Raw genomic sequence first — 17,803 nt, 5'->3', positions numbered from 1 at the left:
ATGACATGTGCAACAAATGGATATAGGGTGTCAAACTCATAGATTTGCAATATTTAAAATCAGAAACTATTTTTAAAATATTTGGGGTCAACCTCTATGACAGCTTTAAAGGGACACTTCATCATTTTGCATCATTGAAAGAAGGAAGTGCAATATCTTTGTTGAGGGAGTGAGACTACAAACACCCCTTTTCTTTGTAAAATAGGCACCAAACTCTAAATGTATGTTACATTTCGACTACAAATATAACACTTTCAATAAAGATTAATGTTTCTACGGGTGAAATGCTCTTTTAAAGCTGAAACTTATCAAATCCTATCAGAGGTCCAGAATGTCATTGAAACACACCAGTGGCTTTGCTGTCATCAGTATTAAACATGTTACCCCTCTAAGTACCCCTCCCCACAGAGCCCCCCCCACATAACAAATCCCAATTTAACCCCTGTGTATTAACAGTATGTATTTATATTCAATTTAATTTGATTCATTACATTCATTTAGATCAGGTTAATTTTTTAGTGCTTCTCACAACACATTTTAAATCAAAACAACTTATCAGCAAATACATGTTTCATGTTATAATCAGCAAGTTTATCAGTCAGGGTTTCAAAGTAATGTGCATATGGGAATAATATACAGCTATAAGATAATACACTATGGGCTCTATCTTACACCCGGCGCAATGCAGCGCAATGCGCGACGCAAGTGTCTTTCGCTAGTTTCCACCCTAATTTTCACGTTTAGCGCCGCGTTGTTTAAATAGCAAATGCATTTGCGCCCCCTTTGCGCCCATGGGCGTTCTGGTCTGAAAAACGAGGTGTGTTCAGGCGCATTGTTGGCGCGTTGCTATTTTGAGGCAACTAAAATTGACTACGCCATTGACCAACAAAAACCTGGTCTAAAGTCTAAAGTCAATGGCGCAATATGTTTTATGTTATTTAAAGAGCGCATTAGTAATATGCGCCTATAAACGGGAGGACAACGCGGGTTTGCTTATCACAAAGTACATGAATGCGCAGCAGCACAAAAATGCTTTTAAATATGAAAGATTAAAGGATTGAATTTAAGAGATTATTATTGAGTCTCTTGGACATAATAAATGAGGACTGATTATGAGACGTTAGAAGGCGCAAAGAGCTGCTTCACCTGCAGCCTGATAAGTAAATAAATGCTTTGCTTTAAACAAATGCGTCTGTTTTTAAATGTTTTTTTTAATGCTACCTCACGGATTTATTGTATATGATGTACCTGTGGATATGGCGAGATGAGAAACATTTGTAAGTAATGCTTAAAAAAACTCTTTGCTAAAAAACCGCTGTCCAAAGTGCTGAAACGTGAGGAGAGCCGTTTGTAATTTCTTTATCTCCTGTTTGTTACAAATAAAGTATTTTTAGAGTACAAACCTTATCTTACATACTTGTAAATTATTTTTTGATGATATTGGATAGCCATACATTTAAAGCAATTGCAAGCCTGCTTTTTACTTCCATGACTAAAAGAAAACGGGTTTTAAAGGTTTTAATAAAAAAATAACAATTTCAATATAAGGGAAAAACAAAACAATTATTTAACATTAATCTTAAACTGGGGATCTTACCTCCGCTTAGTTTTTCAGTTTACAAAGTCCGTCATCTAAATAGGGATTAGACATAGCGACAGCGCAACTTGCTTTTAAAGGGAATGAGAGCTGTGACTCTCATTGGTTTACTGCACGTTACGCCAAAAATACTCCCATTACAATAGGACCAACCCTTTTCGACCATGCGCTCGGCCCAAAACGATTTTTCCCGTCGTTAAATTAGCAAAAGTGGATTCGGACACGCCCATTTAGACGTTGCGCTGTGCGCTTTAGACAATGCGCTTAGATCGTTAAAATAGGGCCCACTGTGGTTAGTTAACAACTAACTAACAGCAACATTGACTGGGTTTTACCCAGATAGCACAGGTACGTCTGTAAGATGTCTGGTAAAGATCTGGAGATCTGGAATACATCTGGTGTGTAAAAACATCTTATAAAGGAAAAGAGCTGCTTTACATACATTCTAAATCAAAACGTCTTGCAGACATCTTCAATATGTCTATATGACATCTTTTAGGAGACGTCTCACAGACGTATTGCAGATGAGAAAACAATCTAAATAAGACATCTTGCAGATGTAAACGCAGACATCAAATAGACGTCTTCAAGATGCATGTGTGCTATCAGGGTCTGAATGCACTGACAGAGGGCCCCTCACAAAGCTTTGCTTAGGGCCCCCCAGCATCTAGGACCGGCACTGATTGTGAATGTTACAGCAGTATTTTGTGACTCTTTCAGGTCTTTCTAACAGTAGCTGTTGGGGTGTAACTTACACCTCTAGAAGAGTTTGTGCTTTAGTGGGATCAACAGTAAATATTCACTCTTCATACTCACATCCCACTGGATATACAGTAGAGAAAACATACTGGGATTACAGTCGTTATGGGGCATTCAGTGATCTGCGTGAGGATCATTGGTTTGCTGGTCGTGTGGAGTTTGTGGGAAACACACTGAGAATCAAAGACGTCAGCATGAGTGACACTGGAAGATATCAGTTCAGGTTCATCACTAACACATCAGATGAAGTTTCTTGTTCTTCTGGAGTCTATCTTACTGTTACAGGTAACTGCTCATATTAAACTCTCTGTAGTGCAGCACTCACTGAAGCATTGTAGCTCGAGTAAGAGTTTGATATAGGGATGCTCATATCAGTTAATTTTCCCGACCGACAACCGTAGCTTCTAAACCGAACATTAACCGTTTACTGATAAGATTTTAATATGAAATTGTCATTGAGTAAAAATACAGTTGACGGTTGTCTGTGAACTAGTAAAAAAAAAACATTTAATTTGAACGTGCAAACAGCAGCGACAGATAATCAACAGAACCAGGATTCATACATTAACAGATATTCAACCAACATTACCTTATTAAAAAGCACGCGATCGGTCCAGAGGATTAATATCCATAGGGCAGATTGTCTCCGTTTCATCTACCACAGTGGTCATTTGTAAAGCAGGACGCTTTTAAGAAAGTTTTGGTTTTGCGCCGTCTTTCTCCGTTTGTGTAAAAAGAGCTAGATGTTTATGGAATAGGGTCAGAGGCCATCAGCGAACGTCTGTCCGGATGTGCGCAAGACGGACCGCGTCATCTTGCGCGGACACGCGCGCGTCTCCGTTCAGCTTTCAAACACGCATACAAAAGATTTCTGATACAAATGATTACTTTATCAGACCGTCAGGGCAGCAATCATTTGTGTCATTTACAGGACATTCACAAATTAAAGATAGAAAAGTGGCGAAATGTCTGTCGGCTCATGACGACACGCACCATGTATTAACAAATATTTTTTATTTAAACTGATAATGTTAATCGGTCATAATTTCTTACCTTCGGTTAACGGTTAAACGGTCAATGTGAACATCCCTAGTCTGATATCAACACGACTGTGATTAGAGGTTTAGGTAATGCTTTATCAATTGAGCTAAATCAAAAATATGAGGCCCAACTTGGAAAAGTAGTTGATGTGATCTCTGTTATATAAAATCTCAGGTACACAAGTGAGAAGCAGTCCAGACCCTGTAATAGATGGAGAAAAAGTGATATTAAGCTGTTCAACTGAATGCACTCTGGATAACAAACATACTTACATCTGGTATAAGAATGGACAACAGGTAACAGATGGATTGACATTATTAAACAAGCTGTACCTGGACTCAATCAACAGTGAGGAGCTACAAGAGTATTCCTGTACTGTAAGAGGTAACACAACATCTCTTCATACATGAGATGAAAATATATAAGAGATAGTTTCAGTCCTTGATGCTGATTGGTTTATTTACAGCTATGACATCATCACTGAGCTACTTTCAGTCTCACTCAGACCCGGCGCCAGACACAAATTCACGGACGGGCATTTCATTTTTTAGGGGGAGCACAAATGAGAGCAACGTCACTGCAATGCATAATATCATTAGTTATGCATTAAGTGGACAAAAAAGCGAGGAAGAACTAACATACCTCTCCATTAACGCAATACGGAGAAGTCGTAAAGATTGGACCTAGCTTACTGAAGCAATCTAAACGCAAATAAAACACGTCGCAGGGCTCGACATCAACGCTTGTCCGGTTAATATCAGAGACAAGTGGATTTTTTAAAAGGCCAAGTGAAAGAGAATTTTACTTGCTCGACCGAACAAGCTGCCTAGTCTGATTAAAAAAACGCCAATAACAATCACCAAAACAGGATGATGATTCTGCATCCTTTAATCAATGGCGACCGAAAGTGCATAATGTAAAAACGCAAATTTAAACAAATAAGCACAGCAAACACAAAGTGTGTTAACAAAGTGGGTTAAACATACTGCGGTAAAAATGTGGATTTTTTAATAACATGATACAGTTAAGCAGCATCATATCACGGTTGAAAATGTGACAGTTTTAATGACAGTTCACTACAAGTAATTAATATTAAGCCACTTACATTTTAGACGCAATGTTGACTGTTTTTGTTGTTCCAGCAGCGAAAATAGTGAAAGATAACAGCAGAACCATAACGTGTCAGTCTCACTGCAGGCAGCACTCAATCGTGTCTTAACATTAAGCGGTGGCGCGCTTAGCAAACAACCAAACATATCCGCGCTCACTATTGACAAACCAATCAAATACGTTTAAAATATATATTTTTTTAAATCAGACCAAACACATTTTTATTTTTATTCATGAGTTATATGTGTACAAAACAATAACTTTTAATTAATAACAGCGGCCTATTGATAAAAACATGGAGCTGGTGAACAGGTGAAGGGAGACCGCAGGTTCGTCCAGGGCGGGCACTGGTGACTCACAGGGCGGGCCCGGCCCCCTAAAGCCCGCCCATGGCGCTGGGACTGGTCTCACTGTGCAGCACTCATAGCTGATCATTAATATTGAAGTGAGATGATACAAAATTACTGAAATGTTCAAGTACAAGAAATCTAAATATTGCCTAATAAATCAAATAAGTCACTGGCGGAGCTTCTGCAGGTTTCAAAGTCAGGTGTCGGTGTGCCGCGTTGTTTTGTGTACCATCATTACTGGGGAAACCCCTTAAAAAGAAGATGAGGTGGAATTACTATTTTCTAACGCAAGCTGTACTTTAAATGTACTAACACAACCAAAAGTGAAAGTGTTTTAGCGCTGCCAGTGGCACTGAATGGCATAACGCATCACTCAGAACTTTTGTGTTGTTTGAAAATATGCACACAGCTGTCATGATGGTTATTTGCTGAGTAGCGCTGTGATAACGGCTGCAGTGAGACTGAAATCTGAGAATCACAGAAAAGTCAAATTCTGAGTGTTCTGCCTTTTCTGAATATAACTGAGTTTGTGTCTTTTTTTCAGATACAATGGACAAAACAAATGCTTAAATACATAAAACTGTAGGATACTGATTAAAACAAGGCTTGGCTTTCTGAAGGTTTGCTACTATAATGTTTTAATAAAGCTTTTTTGTACCTGCCTTTCAGAGATATTTATCCACATATTATATTTGTATTAAGACATTCATAATAGTCAGATAAATGTTATCTTTTGAATATATTTCTCTGTTTTCTGTTTTGACTGTAGTATGTGGTAACACTTTCTATGAAGTCTGTGTTTATAATGCATAATTGCAGGTATATTCCCTTATAATAAACATTATTATACTGTATGTTGTTGTCTAATAAATAATCAGTATAACAGTTTCAATACATTATTTGTGGTTGCACCATTTATGAGTATGATGATTTATAACACATGACAAACTCCATATTGTTATCTTGTATTATAAGTACATGTTGTCATGTATTTTAAATTTCATATATTTGCATTGTATAATATCTTACTACACAGGAAAAGTGGCGGAGTATTTTTTCCAGAGTTAATATTTTTTTCCTCCAAAAGAGTTGTTTTTGCTCCGTTTTGAGTAAACAAAGTAAAATGTGTCAGTAGAGTGGGAGCAAAATTACAGAGTAACTGTAACAGAGTAAAATTTTTCCCTCCTAATTTCCGTTTATCTGTCATTGCTGTATATAATGTTAAAAGACTAACAATAAAGATTAATGACACGCCTGCATATATTTCTATTGTGAAAATAAATAAACAACATCTCAAAAAATATCATTTAGTAACTAATTTGAATCAAACTAATTAGAAAAACGAACACCTAAAAGTAAATAAACATAATAAAAAACTAAAGTAACTGAAACCATCTTTGGGGAAAATATCTGCAATTAGATTTTTAAGTTTGGTTCACGTAGCATTTGCTTACATAGAGTTTGCGGGCTTTATGACCTACACGGCACCCAGCCACCAGAGGGCGATCAAAATATTGGCTTCACTCACCGTGGCTCCCTTTGGTAACGGCCATATCGAGCACTGCTGGTTAAGAAGACTAGTCTCAAGCTGTGTCTGAAACCGTTCCCTCGTTCACTCATTCACTATTCCCTATATGGGGAATGACAGTTGAGTCCACTATATGGGGAAGAAGCAAATGAAAATGAGTGAGCGATTTCGGACACTGACGCAAATATCATGCGTCCGAGAGCTGTCGCAGAGATTAATCAAAAACACCTGTGTGGCTTTATTGATTGTGCTGTGAAATGGTAAAGTTTACTTTCTTACTGTTTTTCACATTTGTCATGTTTATTGTAGCCTATTAGTTGATAATAAAGAGAACAAAACTGCTTATAATATTTATTTACTGCTGTTTATTTATTGTTTAATAAAAATGTGTATTAGATTTTAAATAAAAGATAACGCAATTATTTTTCATTTGTTTATCTTCAAAAAGTAGAAAATAACTGACAACAAGAAAATGTTTGATGTTTACTGTCAGTATCCTTCAGGTGATTCAAGTTACGCGTTCGTCTCCCGTTGCATCATGGGAAATATGAGTGAACGAGTGTACATCGAATGTACCCTCAAAATCAGAGTGCATTGTGGGTAAAAAGTAGTGAATGAATGTAGGGAATGAAGTTGTTCACTCAGGTTTCGGACACCACTACAAAATGGCCGACACCCGATATAGTGCACTATATAGTGGATAGGGAGCGGTTTCAGACACAGCTTTAGCCTCAGACGCCACGCCCACAAACTGTTGGCTGAACGTCTGATGTTTTTCGTACACTTTTCTGGAAACCCTGTGAGAATGTCTAAAGTCGTCTTTTGATTGGTTGAAATAAACCGGATTTCCAGGAGACGCGAGTGTCGCGATTAGTTTCGGTCCCTGGAAAACAAAGCTCTGGCGTTCCATTGATGCAGAGAATCAGTCATGTCCACGTGGATAATAATGAGCAGTTATCATGATCAGCTAAACATTGGATTCTCAAAAATATGCAAAGTTCGCAGCATAGACTCTCTAAAAGACGTCCAAGAGTTTTGCTTGAGGCAGTTAGTGGAGTCAAAAAGTTTGGTTCTCCTGAATTGCTTGTATGTGCTAAAAAGTGGAGAGATATGCTTTAAACAGACATTTAACGGGAGCGTCTCATTGGTGTGGCTGTTGATGAAGTGCACAACGTTGTTCTTTGGTGAGTAATGTTGTTTATTTAGATGCTATTCGATTGCGGCTGGTTATTTCAATAACTGACTTGTTGCCAGCCGGCTCGTTATTGTGAGGAGTCCGAAACGTGACGCTAGACGAAACAAACTGTGATTGGTTGTTTGACATGTCGGTCAAACAGCTTGTGGGTGGGCTTTGTCCAGAAAAAGCAGCGAAAAACACCAGACCTTCAGTATGAAGGTCTGGCTACGCGAGACTAAGAAGACAAGCTGCTTTTCTGCTGGATGGTGAAGTAAGTGAATTTTTTAAATCTTAGTATTAATTTCCAGAATATTCGCCTCTGTTTTGATCTTAGTCATTTTGCCACGTTTTTTAATATTACAGAGATAACTTTCTCACGTGAGAACTAAATTAGTCCATTATTTACAGGTTATATAAGTTAATTATAGGCATAAAAGTTATCTGGAAAGCACATAACTAACATACTGATTACGAATGTTAACTGACACGGGTGAGACTTGCTGACTGCCTATGAAATGTTTGTAACTTAACATTTTGGCGGGCGTTTTGAGTTTTACCTCATGTATTTGACTCGGTAAAGAGTTAAGTTCGCGTTAGTCAGTTTGGTTTGCATTATCCCTTTCGGACGATAACGTGAGCGGTTTCTCTTGAAACTTAAAGTATGATGTTTAACTTTGTGTTTCTGGTTGCTTCAGAATGCAAACCAACAGCGTTGTCAAAGTAAAGTGAAGTTTAATTGACAAACGTCTGGAGTTGTGCACCACATGTACGTGACTCGGTAAAGAGTTAAGTTAACGTTAGCCAGATTGATGTATGCATTAATGTTATCCCTTTTTCGGACAGTAACGTGAGCTGTTTTTTATGGAATGTAAGGTATTATGTTTAACTTTGTGTTTTCGGTTTCTTTCAGGATTCAAACCAACAACGTTGTCAGAGTAAAGTTCAAAGACAGCAAGAAATATATTCCCAGATAGCACACGTACGTCGCGGAGATGTCTGCGCGATGTCTTGTTTTTCGTCTGGAAGACGTATTATTTAGGGCGTTTGCTCATCTGGAAGGCGTCGCCGAGACGTCCGACCCAGCTGTTTGCAAGACACCCAGCAGATCTTTACAAGATGTATGTTATTTAGAACGATGGCGAGCCGCCGTTTCCCAGATCTTTACAAGATGTTAGAACGGCAAGCCGCTCTTTCACAGATCTTAAGAAGAGCTTTAAAAGATGCGGAGCCGCTCTTTCACAGATCTTTAGAAGAGCTTAGAAAGACGGTAAGCCGCTCTTTCCCAGATGTTTGTAAGATTACCAGATCCCTCATTAACAAATTGAATTGCCCTAAACTACAGCAAATTATTTCTACACACATCTACACATGCAAGCTGTGTCATCGATATTAAGTAATTAAAACAGCATTTTCAATTGATCTTAAAACAGGCAGTTGTTGATTTTATAAAACACATTTATTCAAATTAAACAATGAAAACTTTCATTCATTTATCTTTAAATATATTTTTTACATGACAGTATGCGAAAACAACAACATAAACATAACATATTTAAAATAATCAAAACCTTTCCGCGTCTGCTTTATTAATCTCCATTCTAAAATAAAACATTTCAAAAACGTACCAGGAAATAATCGTGATAGGCTGCTCTTTCTTTATAGCTTTAATTAGGATCTAGAAGATAAAATTACCCGAAAGTGTTATCATTGTTAAATAAATTACGGATGTGCGTCTTTACGTCAAGGTCGTGATTTTACATAACAACATCCGCTTGACCTCGCAACGCCAAGAAGAAGAAAGGCGTGGAACACATGCTTAAGGTATGTAGTAATAATGCATTTAAATAATAAACTGTTTGGTGTGGGATCATTTAAATAATACCTTGAAATTGGGTTGATAACAGTTATTCATGCTTTAATATTGATATTTCGCCCACCTGTCTGACATTAATTTATTTTGATCGTTTATGTAACTGAGTCTTATGTAAGATTCTAGAAAGATATAGTGGCTTACTTTTTTTTAAACGATCAGTATTATGGTTGATATTTGTATTGCACTTGTTAAAACATTTTTTGCCCCCATTTTTCATTTCATGAGCTGAACTTAAATATTTTCTATGTCCCCAAAAGGCCTATTTCTCTCAAATATTTTTCACAAATCTGTCTAAATCTGTGTTAGTGTTGCGTTTATAATTGTGGTTAGTGTGTGTGTAAGGCACTGCCTGTGAAAACCCAGCTAAAGTCTTTTTTGTGATGTATTGTTTTCTACATAAAATCATCCTAAACAATGAAAAGAACATTTTGTAAAAATATCTTATCTTTAATATTGGCTGAGTAAGATTCTTTGTATAAACCCTCAGTCTGTTAATTTTGTCTCCAGCCTGTCAAGATCCTTCAGATGATGTTTGAGAAAAAAGTCATCATCCTCTTCGTCACTCTTCATCCGTATTTGGGGTAACAAACACCTGCTTCCCACAAGAGACTGGACCGCTGAAGTCAGGTGGTCAGTCTTTATTTGCATTCATCCTAGAACCGTCAAGACTGCCTTTTTGCAGCTGCAAAAGCAAAGATAAATGAATTAGGAGTGTAGCTTTTAAAATGCTTTTACTATTAAATGCATTATTTTGATTTATTTAAACTTAAGAATCAAATAGGTGTGTAGTTTAGGTAAAATTCTTATAACTGCATTTGTCTGTTTTACAACAGATGTAACTAAGTATAAATTTACTGTTTTTTTTTATGTTGGATGGATCATCAGACCTGCACCTTCCTTGAACATGTTGGTAAGGTAACACTTCATCTGAGTAAATGATGACGCTTTTTTATAAGAACTTTTTATAAATAAATATTATTAATGTTTTTTTTAGGTAACTTACTCTGTATTTGTTCACGGTGGTCACCCCAGGGTCTCAGGACTCAAAACGAGTGATCTATGGATTGAACAGAAAATGTAGTATTAACAAGTGTTAAGTTATGTCTTTAAATGCCACTAATAATGTGTTTCTGTTTTCTTTCTCATTATGCTAACAAACGCTCTTTTATCCCTCATGTTAGGTGGATCAACACTCCAACCATCTGCATTAGGGACTGAATAAAGGATGCCCTCTGTAGCTGGGAATGTTAGATCAGGTAATTTGCATTTGATATATTTTTAAAGACACACACGTATGCTGCTTGTACACCGCCAGCGACTAGCAACACAATCTCGTTCATTCCAATGGAAGCTTTGCCCCATTCAGCAACATGAGCAACTGTGACCATCGACAACAGGAAGTGGGCATGTCCAGCTATGCCACAACGTTGAGGAAAGTTCAACTTGATGAAGGACTTTTGGGAGCAACTACCAATGAGAGTGAAGCAGTGAAGTTCGTGTCATCACTCTTTTGTCATTTACTGAGAGGATTGTTACTCATTTGTTTGTAGTTTTTACTAGGACAACCAGAATTGGGAACGCCTTCTGATAAACTCATTAAAAGAAATGGCTGACACACAGTGACTAGGTTGTTGGCGGTGTGAATGCAGCATTAGGCCTTAAACTGTCTGTGGCAAATATTTTTAGCACCCAAAATAAATAGGGGCGCTGCTTTTAAAGGAAAACACCACAGTTTTTCAATATTTTACTATGTTCTTACCTCAACTTAGATAAATTAATACATCCCTATCTTTTATCAATGCATGCACTTAATATTTGTACAGCGCGTCGTGAATGTGTTAGCATTTAGCCTAGCCCCATTCATTCCTCAGAGCGCAGTAACATCATCACTCCTGACTACTCCCCCTCTTTTGAGTTTGAGCGAGAGGTGGAGTAATCAGGAGTGATGATGTTACTGTGCGCCGAGGTCGAAGTGCTGCAAACTTAGTGCTCTTTTGCCATACAATATAGTTCTCATTTTTAACCGCTTAAAAAATTGCCACGTTTTATTTTGTGCCACCATACTTACTCGTGTAACTACTTATGTAAGGGTGTTTTCACATATACACTGTTTAGGTCGGCCCAAATGACGTGTCGCTCCGAGTACGGTGCGTTTGGGTCAGTGTGAACACAACAGCCGCACTCGGGTGCGCACTAAACGGCCGCTCCGAGACCGCTCTAAACAGGTGGTCTCGGAGCGGCTGTTGCCGAACTCTGGGGCGACCCACCTGTGGTGTGAACACTGCCGGACCTCGGACCGAACCAAATACAGGAAGTTCTCCACTTGTTTGAGCCACTGGGCTTCCGTTGTGACGTGAGCCGGGTGTTATATTGTGGGTTAACAACAAACAAGCCAATCTGGTCCGTTGCAGAGAGATTCGCTGTCTCCTTTACGTTTGAGCTGATGATTTTATAAATGCATAGCTGTCCTCCACACACAAATAGTGACATTACAGGCTTTTTAGCAAACGGCTCCGTGAGAAAGGTTTTAATAGAACAGCTACGCAATTTCGCGTTAAAGCAAAGAAACTTCACAAAGACGTGCATCGTTTATCTCCACATCTTGATAGCTGCGCTCTCTCTGTCAGGCTGGTTGTCGTGGAAACGTGGGGGTGGTCATGAGACGGTAAGAGCTGTCAGAGACCAATGACAGCGCTGACCGTTGTCACATGGTGTACGGTGCGGCATTTCAAGTAAAGTAAAAAATATGTATATGTGAACACGGACCGCACTTACTAAAAAATGATACAATGTATTTTGGTGCGCTCCGAGGCCGCACCACGGTGCGCACCAACATATGTGAAAACAACCTAAGAGTCTTTAAATAGGGAAAATAGAAAGGGTTGGGTGGCTTCTAAATTCATCCCTGTTTGGATCCTAAGGAATGAATGGGGCTAGGCTAAATGCTAACACATTCACAACACGCTGTACAAAGATTAAGTGCACGCATTGAAAAAAGATGGGTATGTATAAATTCGTCTAAGGTAAAAACATAGTAACATTTTGGAAAGCGGTGGTGTTTTCCATTTAAAGGGATAGTTCACTCAAAAATGAAAATAATGTAATTAATGACTCACCCTCATGTTGTTCCAAACTTGTAAGACCTCCGTTCATCTTCGGAACACAGTGTAAGATGTTTTAGATTTAGTCCGAGAGCTTTCTGACCCTCCAAAAAATGTATGTGCTGTATACTGTCTAATTTCCAGAAAGTTTATTAAAACATCATCAAAGTAGTTCATGTGACATCAGTGGGTCAGTTAGAATTTGTTGAAGCATCATTAATACATTTTGGTCCAAAAATAACTATTTATTCAGCATTGTCTTCTCTTCCGGGTCTGTTGCGAATGCGCGTGCACAATTGCACTGCTGACGTGTTATCCTCAGAAATGTTTGCGAAGATTTTGTTTGCGAAGATTGTTTGCGAAGATTTTGTTTACAGGGTCTCCCTCAGACTGTAAACGAAAAAAAGCTTGGGTGCACCAGATAACACGCCAGCAGCGTCGTACGGCAGCAGTGTCATGCACACGGTTCACAACAGACCTGAAAGAGAAGACAATGCCGAATTAAGTCATTATTTTTGGACCTAAATGTATTTTTGATGCTTCAACAAATTCTAACTGACCCACTGATGTCACATGAACTACTTTGATGATGTTTTTATTACCTAACTGGACATGAACAGTATATCGTACATACATTTTTAATGGAGGGTCAGCAAACTCCCGGACCACATCCAAAACATCCTAAACAGTGTTTCCGAAGATGAACGAAGGACTTTAGGGTATTATTTAAATCAACTAAAAGAAAAACAATCCTTAAATGGTTACTAAAATTGAGGTCAGATTTTTGAAAACTTACTGTCTTGATGGTCATCCAAAGTTCTCGGTACAGAAAATCTGTTTTGTATGGATCAAAGTTAGACATTGTCATGTAATATATAACAATGTAATAGCAAGTGTTATGTTGTTTTTGAAAATGCTGTGAAAATGAAAAAAAGCTATTTGTTTATCCACTATGCTATTAAATGCTCTTTTACCTTGCATGTTAGGCGGATCAACATTCCATCCATCTGCATTAGGATCTACCTTAGAGACACTCACTGGAGCTGTAAAGGGAAGCAGGTAAGTTGCACAACCCATCAAGCCTTTGTGGGGAACAAGGTTTCTTGTAGAATTCTTAGACTAGCAATTTTTGTGTGAGAACTTTAACATGATAGAAATTGTTAAACTTCAAATATGGTCAACCATGAAGCCATCTGAGTCTATATTGTCTGAGAGAAATTCTTACTCAATAATCTGCATATTGCTATAGATATGCAGAGTACTTATCTTGAAACAGTCGTAAAATATTAATGTTTTTTGTTTTGTAGGTCACTTACTTTTCATTCGTCCTTGGTGGTCACCCCAGGGTCTCTAGAGTGAAAATTACTCAATCTATGGATTAAACAGAAAATGTAGTTTTATGAAGTGGTATGTTGTCTTTAAATGCCATTAAAAATGTGTTTCTGTTTTCTGTCTCATATAAAAAATACTCTTTAACCTGCCCACTGGAGCTGGGATTGGTTAGCTTGCATTTTTTACATTCACAAATAAACACACTAAATCCTAGGCTTGAACCTGCCTTAGGTTTTAGCATCCAAATTAACTAGGGGTGCTGATTTTTAAAGGAACATGCCCACATTTTGGGAATTTAGCTTATTCACAGTATCCCCCATAGTTAGATAAGTCCATACATACCATTCTCATATCCGTGCATGCTGTAACTCTGTCTGACGCAGCCCCCGCTAGCTTAGCTTAGAACAAAAGACTGGTAGTGAATTTGACTATACAAATCACAACACATAATAGGAAAATGTTTGCGTTATTTTGTCATGTTTGGAAGCCGTATGCTAGATGGAGCCATTCACTTCCAGTCTTTGTGCTAAGCTAAGCTAGCGGGGGCTGCATCAGACAGAGTTACAGCACGCACAGGGATGAGAAAGGTATGTATGGACTTATCTAACTCTGGGGGATATGGTGAATAAGCTAAATTCCCAAAATGTGGGCGTGTTCTTTAAGGATTTAGGGGTATTTTTGAAGTTAAATGAAGCCGTTTTACCTTTTAAACTGTCTCTTTAATAAGGACTTACTGAATTTCTTTTTTCAGCAATTTGGGACATTCTTCCAGTTGTCGGCAACTTTGTGAAAAAGGCTGGAAACTAAAATGCAGGTACTGTTTCATTCTTTTGTTTTTTACAGCTATGAAAAATAATGTGTTATTAATTGTACTGTCTATTAATTAATGATTTTATACAGTGTAACTGATTCTGCTTACCTGACTCATGCAGAATTCTGGCCTGGTGTTTGGTCCGTGCTGTCTTTGGCTCTTGCATCTCCATCATCCTGACCCTCTTTAGCAGCCTGTCCATGTATTTATTTGGAGGCCACCATGAGCACCCATCTGCATAATATGACTTTGTTACTCAGTTGTCCATGCTCCTACAAATTCTACATTTTTTGTAAAGCTGCAACAAGTTGAAACCCTATAATTATTAACATTTGATTTTGAATGATGTAATTCAAATACATGAATAAGTAACAAAAGCAGAAATATATTAATTAAGACATTACCTTTTTGTTGATTGTTTACTGATCTATAAATCATTTTGCATTCTCATAATTGATCATCATAACTTGGTATACAGTGGATGTGTGGCTGTAGATAACTTTCTGAAGTCAATTTAAAAAGGCAAAAGTTAATAAATGCTAAATTGGTCAAATATACATTGTTGTATTTTCACCATTTTGATCTTATTTAGGCATTTCATAACTTGAGGGAAATTTACGTATACTGATGTTTCAAATCAAATATTAATTTATTAATGACAGCTAATCATTTTATAAATAATTTTTATAAAAAAATTTATTTATATAATATCAATTTAATACATTTATTTCGTTACACCTACATCACTGAGCGCAAGGGAGTGCAGCCAACAAATACATTCAGGTGTGTTTGACTTAACACCGAGATGCGCAGACAGCACGTGGTATGACATCAAGTACCGCGAGAGTTTGGGAAAGCCCCGGAAAAGGTTTGAACTCGCGGTACTTGATGTCACGATCGGTTTGCGAGTAGATCGGCATGAAGTCAAACACATCTGAGAGATGTGTGGGGCTGCCTGCACTCAACGTTGGGATCATTCAATAGAGTGTAACCTCAATCGGTTTTTGCAGCTTCTGGGTCTCGTGTAGAACGATTTTTTGTTCTTTTCCAACTCGATTTTTAACTCCCTAAACTAGTAGGATGTTCCAACGGGTGAAGCAACAGTGCTGACGGCAGTTTCAGTGTCAAGGTAAGTTAATATGTAATGCATGGATGTAAGTTAGTCGATCTACAGAATCATCGTCTTATATTAATGTTCTATACGCTATTAAAAGCTTATTAACGTTTATCAATGCAATGCTATTCAGGTCGCTGCAAAGTCCCGAAGCCACGTTGTAACGTTAACTTTACATGTTACGCACTGGTGTGGATAAACCAGCCAGTTTAATAGAGTTATTAAATGCCTCAAACCTTTCCCGCCCTGTAACGTTACGTTAAAGTGGCCCTTATACGGATTACGTTCATTTCAGTCAGACCTTTTCCTAAAAACCACTCAAAACCGTTAACGTTGTTCTATTGGAGTGGTTGAATAATTGTATTTATTAATTGTTTCAGTTATATCTGTTCTTAAATTCGTATTTCTAACAATTAAAACCAGGAATGACAAGCTATAAGTTACTTACCAAGATTTTGACGATCAAACTGACAGAAAAACTAACTTAAAGCCGACTATTAAACCAAAAACATACTATTACAACGTGAAAAGGAACGTAATGTGTACAAATTTTATTATTTACAGGTTATTAATAATGTTATTTGCGACAAAAAAGTTGAGGGAACTCGAGCAAATAACGGTCTTCTGGTAAATATTGTGGTCACGTGATGGCCTCGCGACATATAAGTCGTTTCCGGTCGTTTCTCAAACGCACAGCTGCGTTCTTTTAAAAATATTTTTAATATATTTTTTTAAATAATAAGAAATACAATAAGGCTGCGTCCATTTTTTTTTATTTTTAATAAGGCTGCGTCCTAGAATGCTGCATATGTCTCGGCTGCCACGTCATCAAGCATCGTTGAAGGACATCTCAATCTGCTTGTTTGTTTTCTCTTTTGTTGTTTTAATTAAATTACAAAAGGTTTAACTGTCCATGTTGTAAAGACTGTTGATACATGACTTTTATTCACTGTACTACAGTATTGGATTTTTTTTTGGTGATGCATTGCTAATTTTCAACTTCTCTCTTTAAAGTTTTCATGCCATGACCACTGGGGCGGAAACCATTATGACATTGCCTTGGACATCAAACTAAACCATCTCATTCTGGCTTTTGAGGTGGATTCTAACCTCGAAATCTCAGAAGGACAGGTCTAAGATGGACGCAGCCTCCATAGGATGCAACCTTGCATTTGAGAAACACCCATAGAACGGTCAACTTACCCCATACTCTAACCTGAATGCAGGGATCATAAAACTTTATCTTTTACCTTAATTGTTAGATGGGTGTTGATACCAAACTTTTTTTCTCGTCTACCCAGGAGAAAGTCATGGTGTTCTGCTGCTAAGGTTGTCATAAAGTATGCTTTTTTCCATTTGTTGCATTAGGCCATAATATCAAAAGACATAAATTCTGAAAGAAATAAGATAATTTTCAAAGCATTAACATGAATATAAAAGCATTAAGTCATTAATGACCATCTTTTATTGTTGTTTATTTACAGCGTCTTTTATTCTGCTTACCTGACTCATGCAGAATTCTGGCTTGATGTTTGGTCCACCTGTTAGCTGGCTCTGGTGCTTGGTAGTCTTCTCAAACCTCTGAATCAAGACCACCATGAGAGGCCTTCTGAAGACCATCATTACGCTTCAGATCCAGTTGTCTTTACTTTGAGGTAAATCTTTTTTAACTGCAGCATTGAGCGTTATGTGCGTCGTTAATGGCACTGAACGCCTTGCATTTTTGCCCCCTACTGCAACATGCGTTTTTGAAGGAGCGCTAAGGGCAGAAAAGCACCCGACGTCATTTGTGTCTTTCCATTGTCCAATTGAATATGGGGAGAGGCAGGCCTTCCGTTGTAGGACCGATGTTTACAGTTATTAACAAACATACTTCAGTTACTTACTGTCTCCTGTGTGTTTATGCACCTCTCACCTTCGATCAAAGTCAGTGCAAGAGTCCTCTTTTTAAAGTTTCTGCTTATATGACAGTTAAGAGCAAAAGAGCGCTCACGCTTAGATATTTGATTG

General features: G+C 37.8%; 1 protein-coding gene and 1 long non-coding RNA gene across 3 annotated transcripts in view; one reads left to right on the top strand and one right to left on the bottom strand.

The window, feature by feature from the left end:
* Positions 1-8,501, top strand: part of LOC141359642 (uncharacterized) — a 252,291-nt gene extending 243,790 nt beyond the window's left edge. Inside the window, exons 5-6 of the mRNA XM_073862402.1 lie at positions 2,432-2,641; positions 8,473-8,501. Of these exons, the coding sequence (XP_073718503.1) occupies positions 2,432-2,641; positions 8,473-8,501 (239 nt within the window). The remainder of the gene's footprint in view (positions 1-2,431; positions 2,642-8,472) is intronic.
* Positions 8,502-9,861: 1,360 nt separating this feature from the next.
* Positions 9,862-17,180, bottom strand: LOC141359237 (uncharacterized). 2 transcript variants are annotated; one of them, XR_012365645.1, is made up of 8 exons: positions 17,044-17,180; positions 14,788-15,182; positions 14,603-14,671; positions 13,853-13,907; positions 13,511-13,579; positions 13,333-13,370; positions 10,439-10,492; positions 9,862-10,117 (listed from the first exon to the last, which is right to left on the bottom strand). It is a non-coding gene; the product is annotated as an uncharacterized lncRNA (long non-coding RNA). The 2 variants fall into 2 exon arrangements; XR_012365644.1 differs by lacking the exon at positions 17,044-17,180 and adding an exon at positions 16,242-16,516.
* Positions 17,181-17,803: the final 623 nt, after the last annotated feature.

This window comes from Misgurnus anguillicaudatus, chromosome 23 (assembly GCF_027580225.2).
Source record: "Misgurnus anguillicaudatus chromosome 23, ASM2758022v2, whole genome shotgun sequence".
Taxonomy (NCBI): domain Eukaryota; kingdom Metazoa; phylum Chordata; class Actinopteri; order Cypriniformes; family Cobitidae; genus Misgurnus; species Misgurnus anguillicaudatus.
This window is presented reverse-complemented; position numbering and strand designations above follow the sequence as displayed.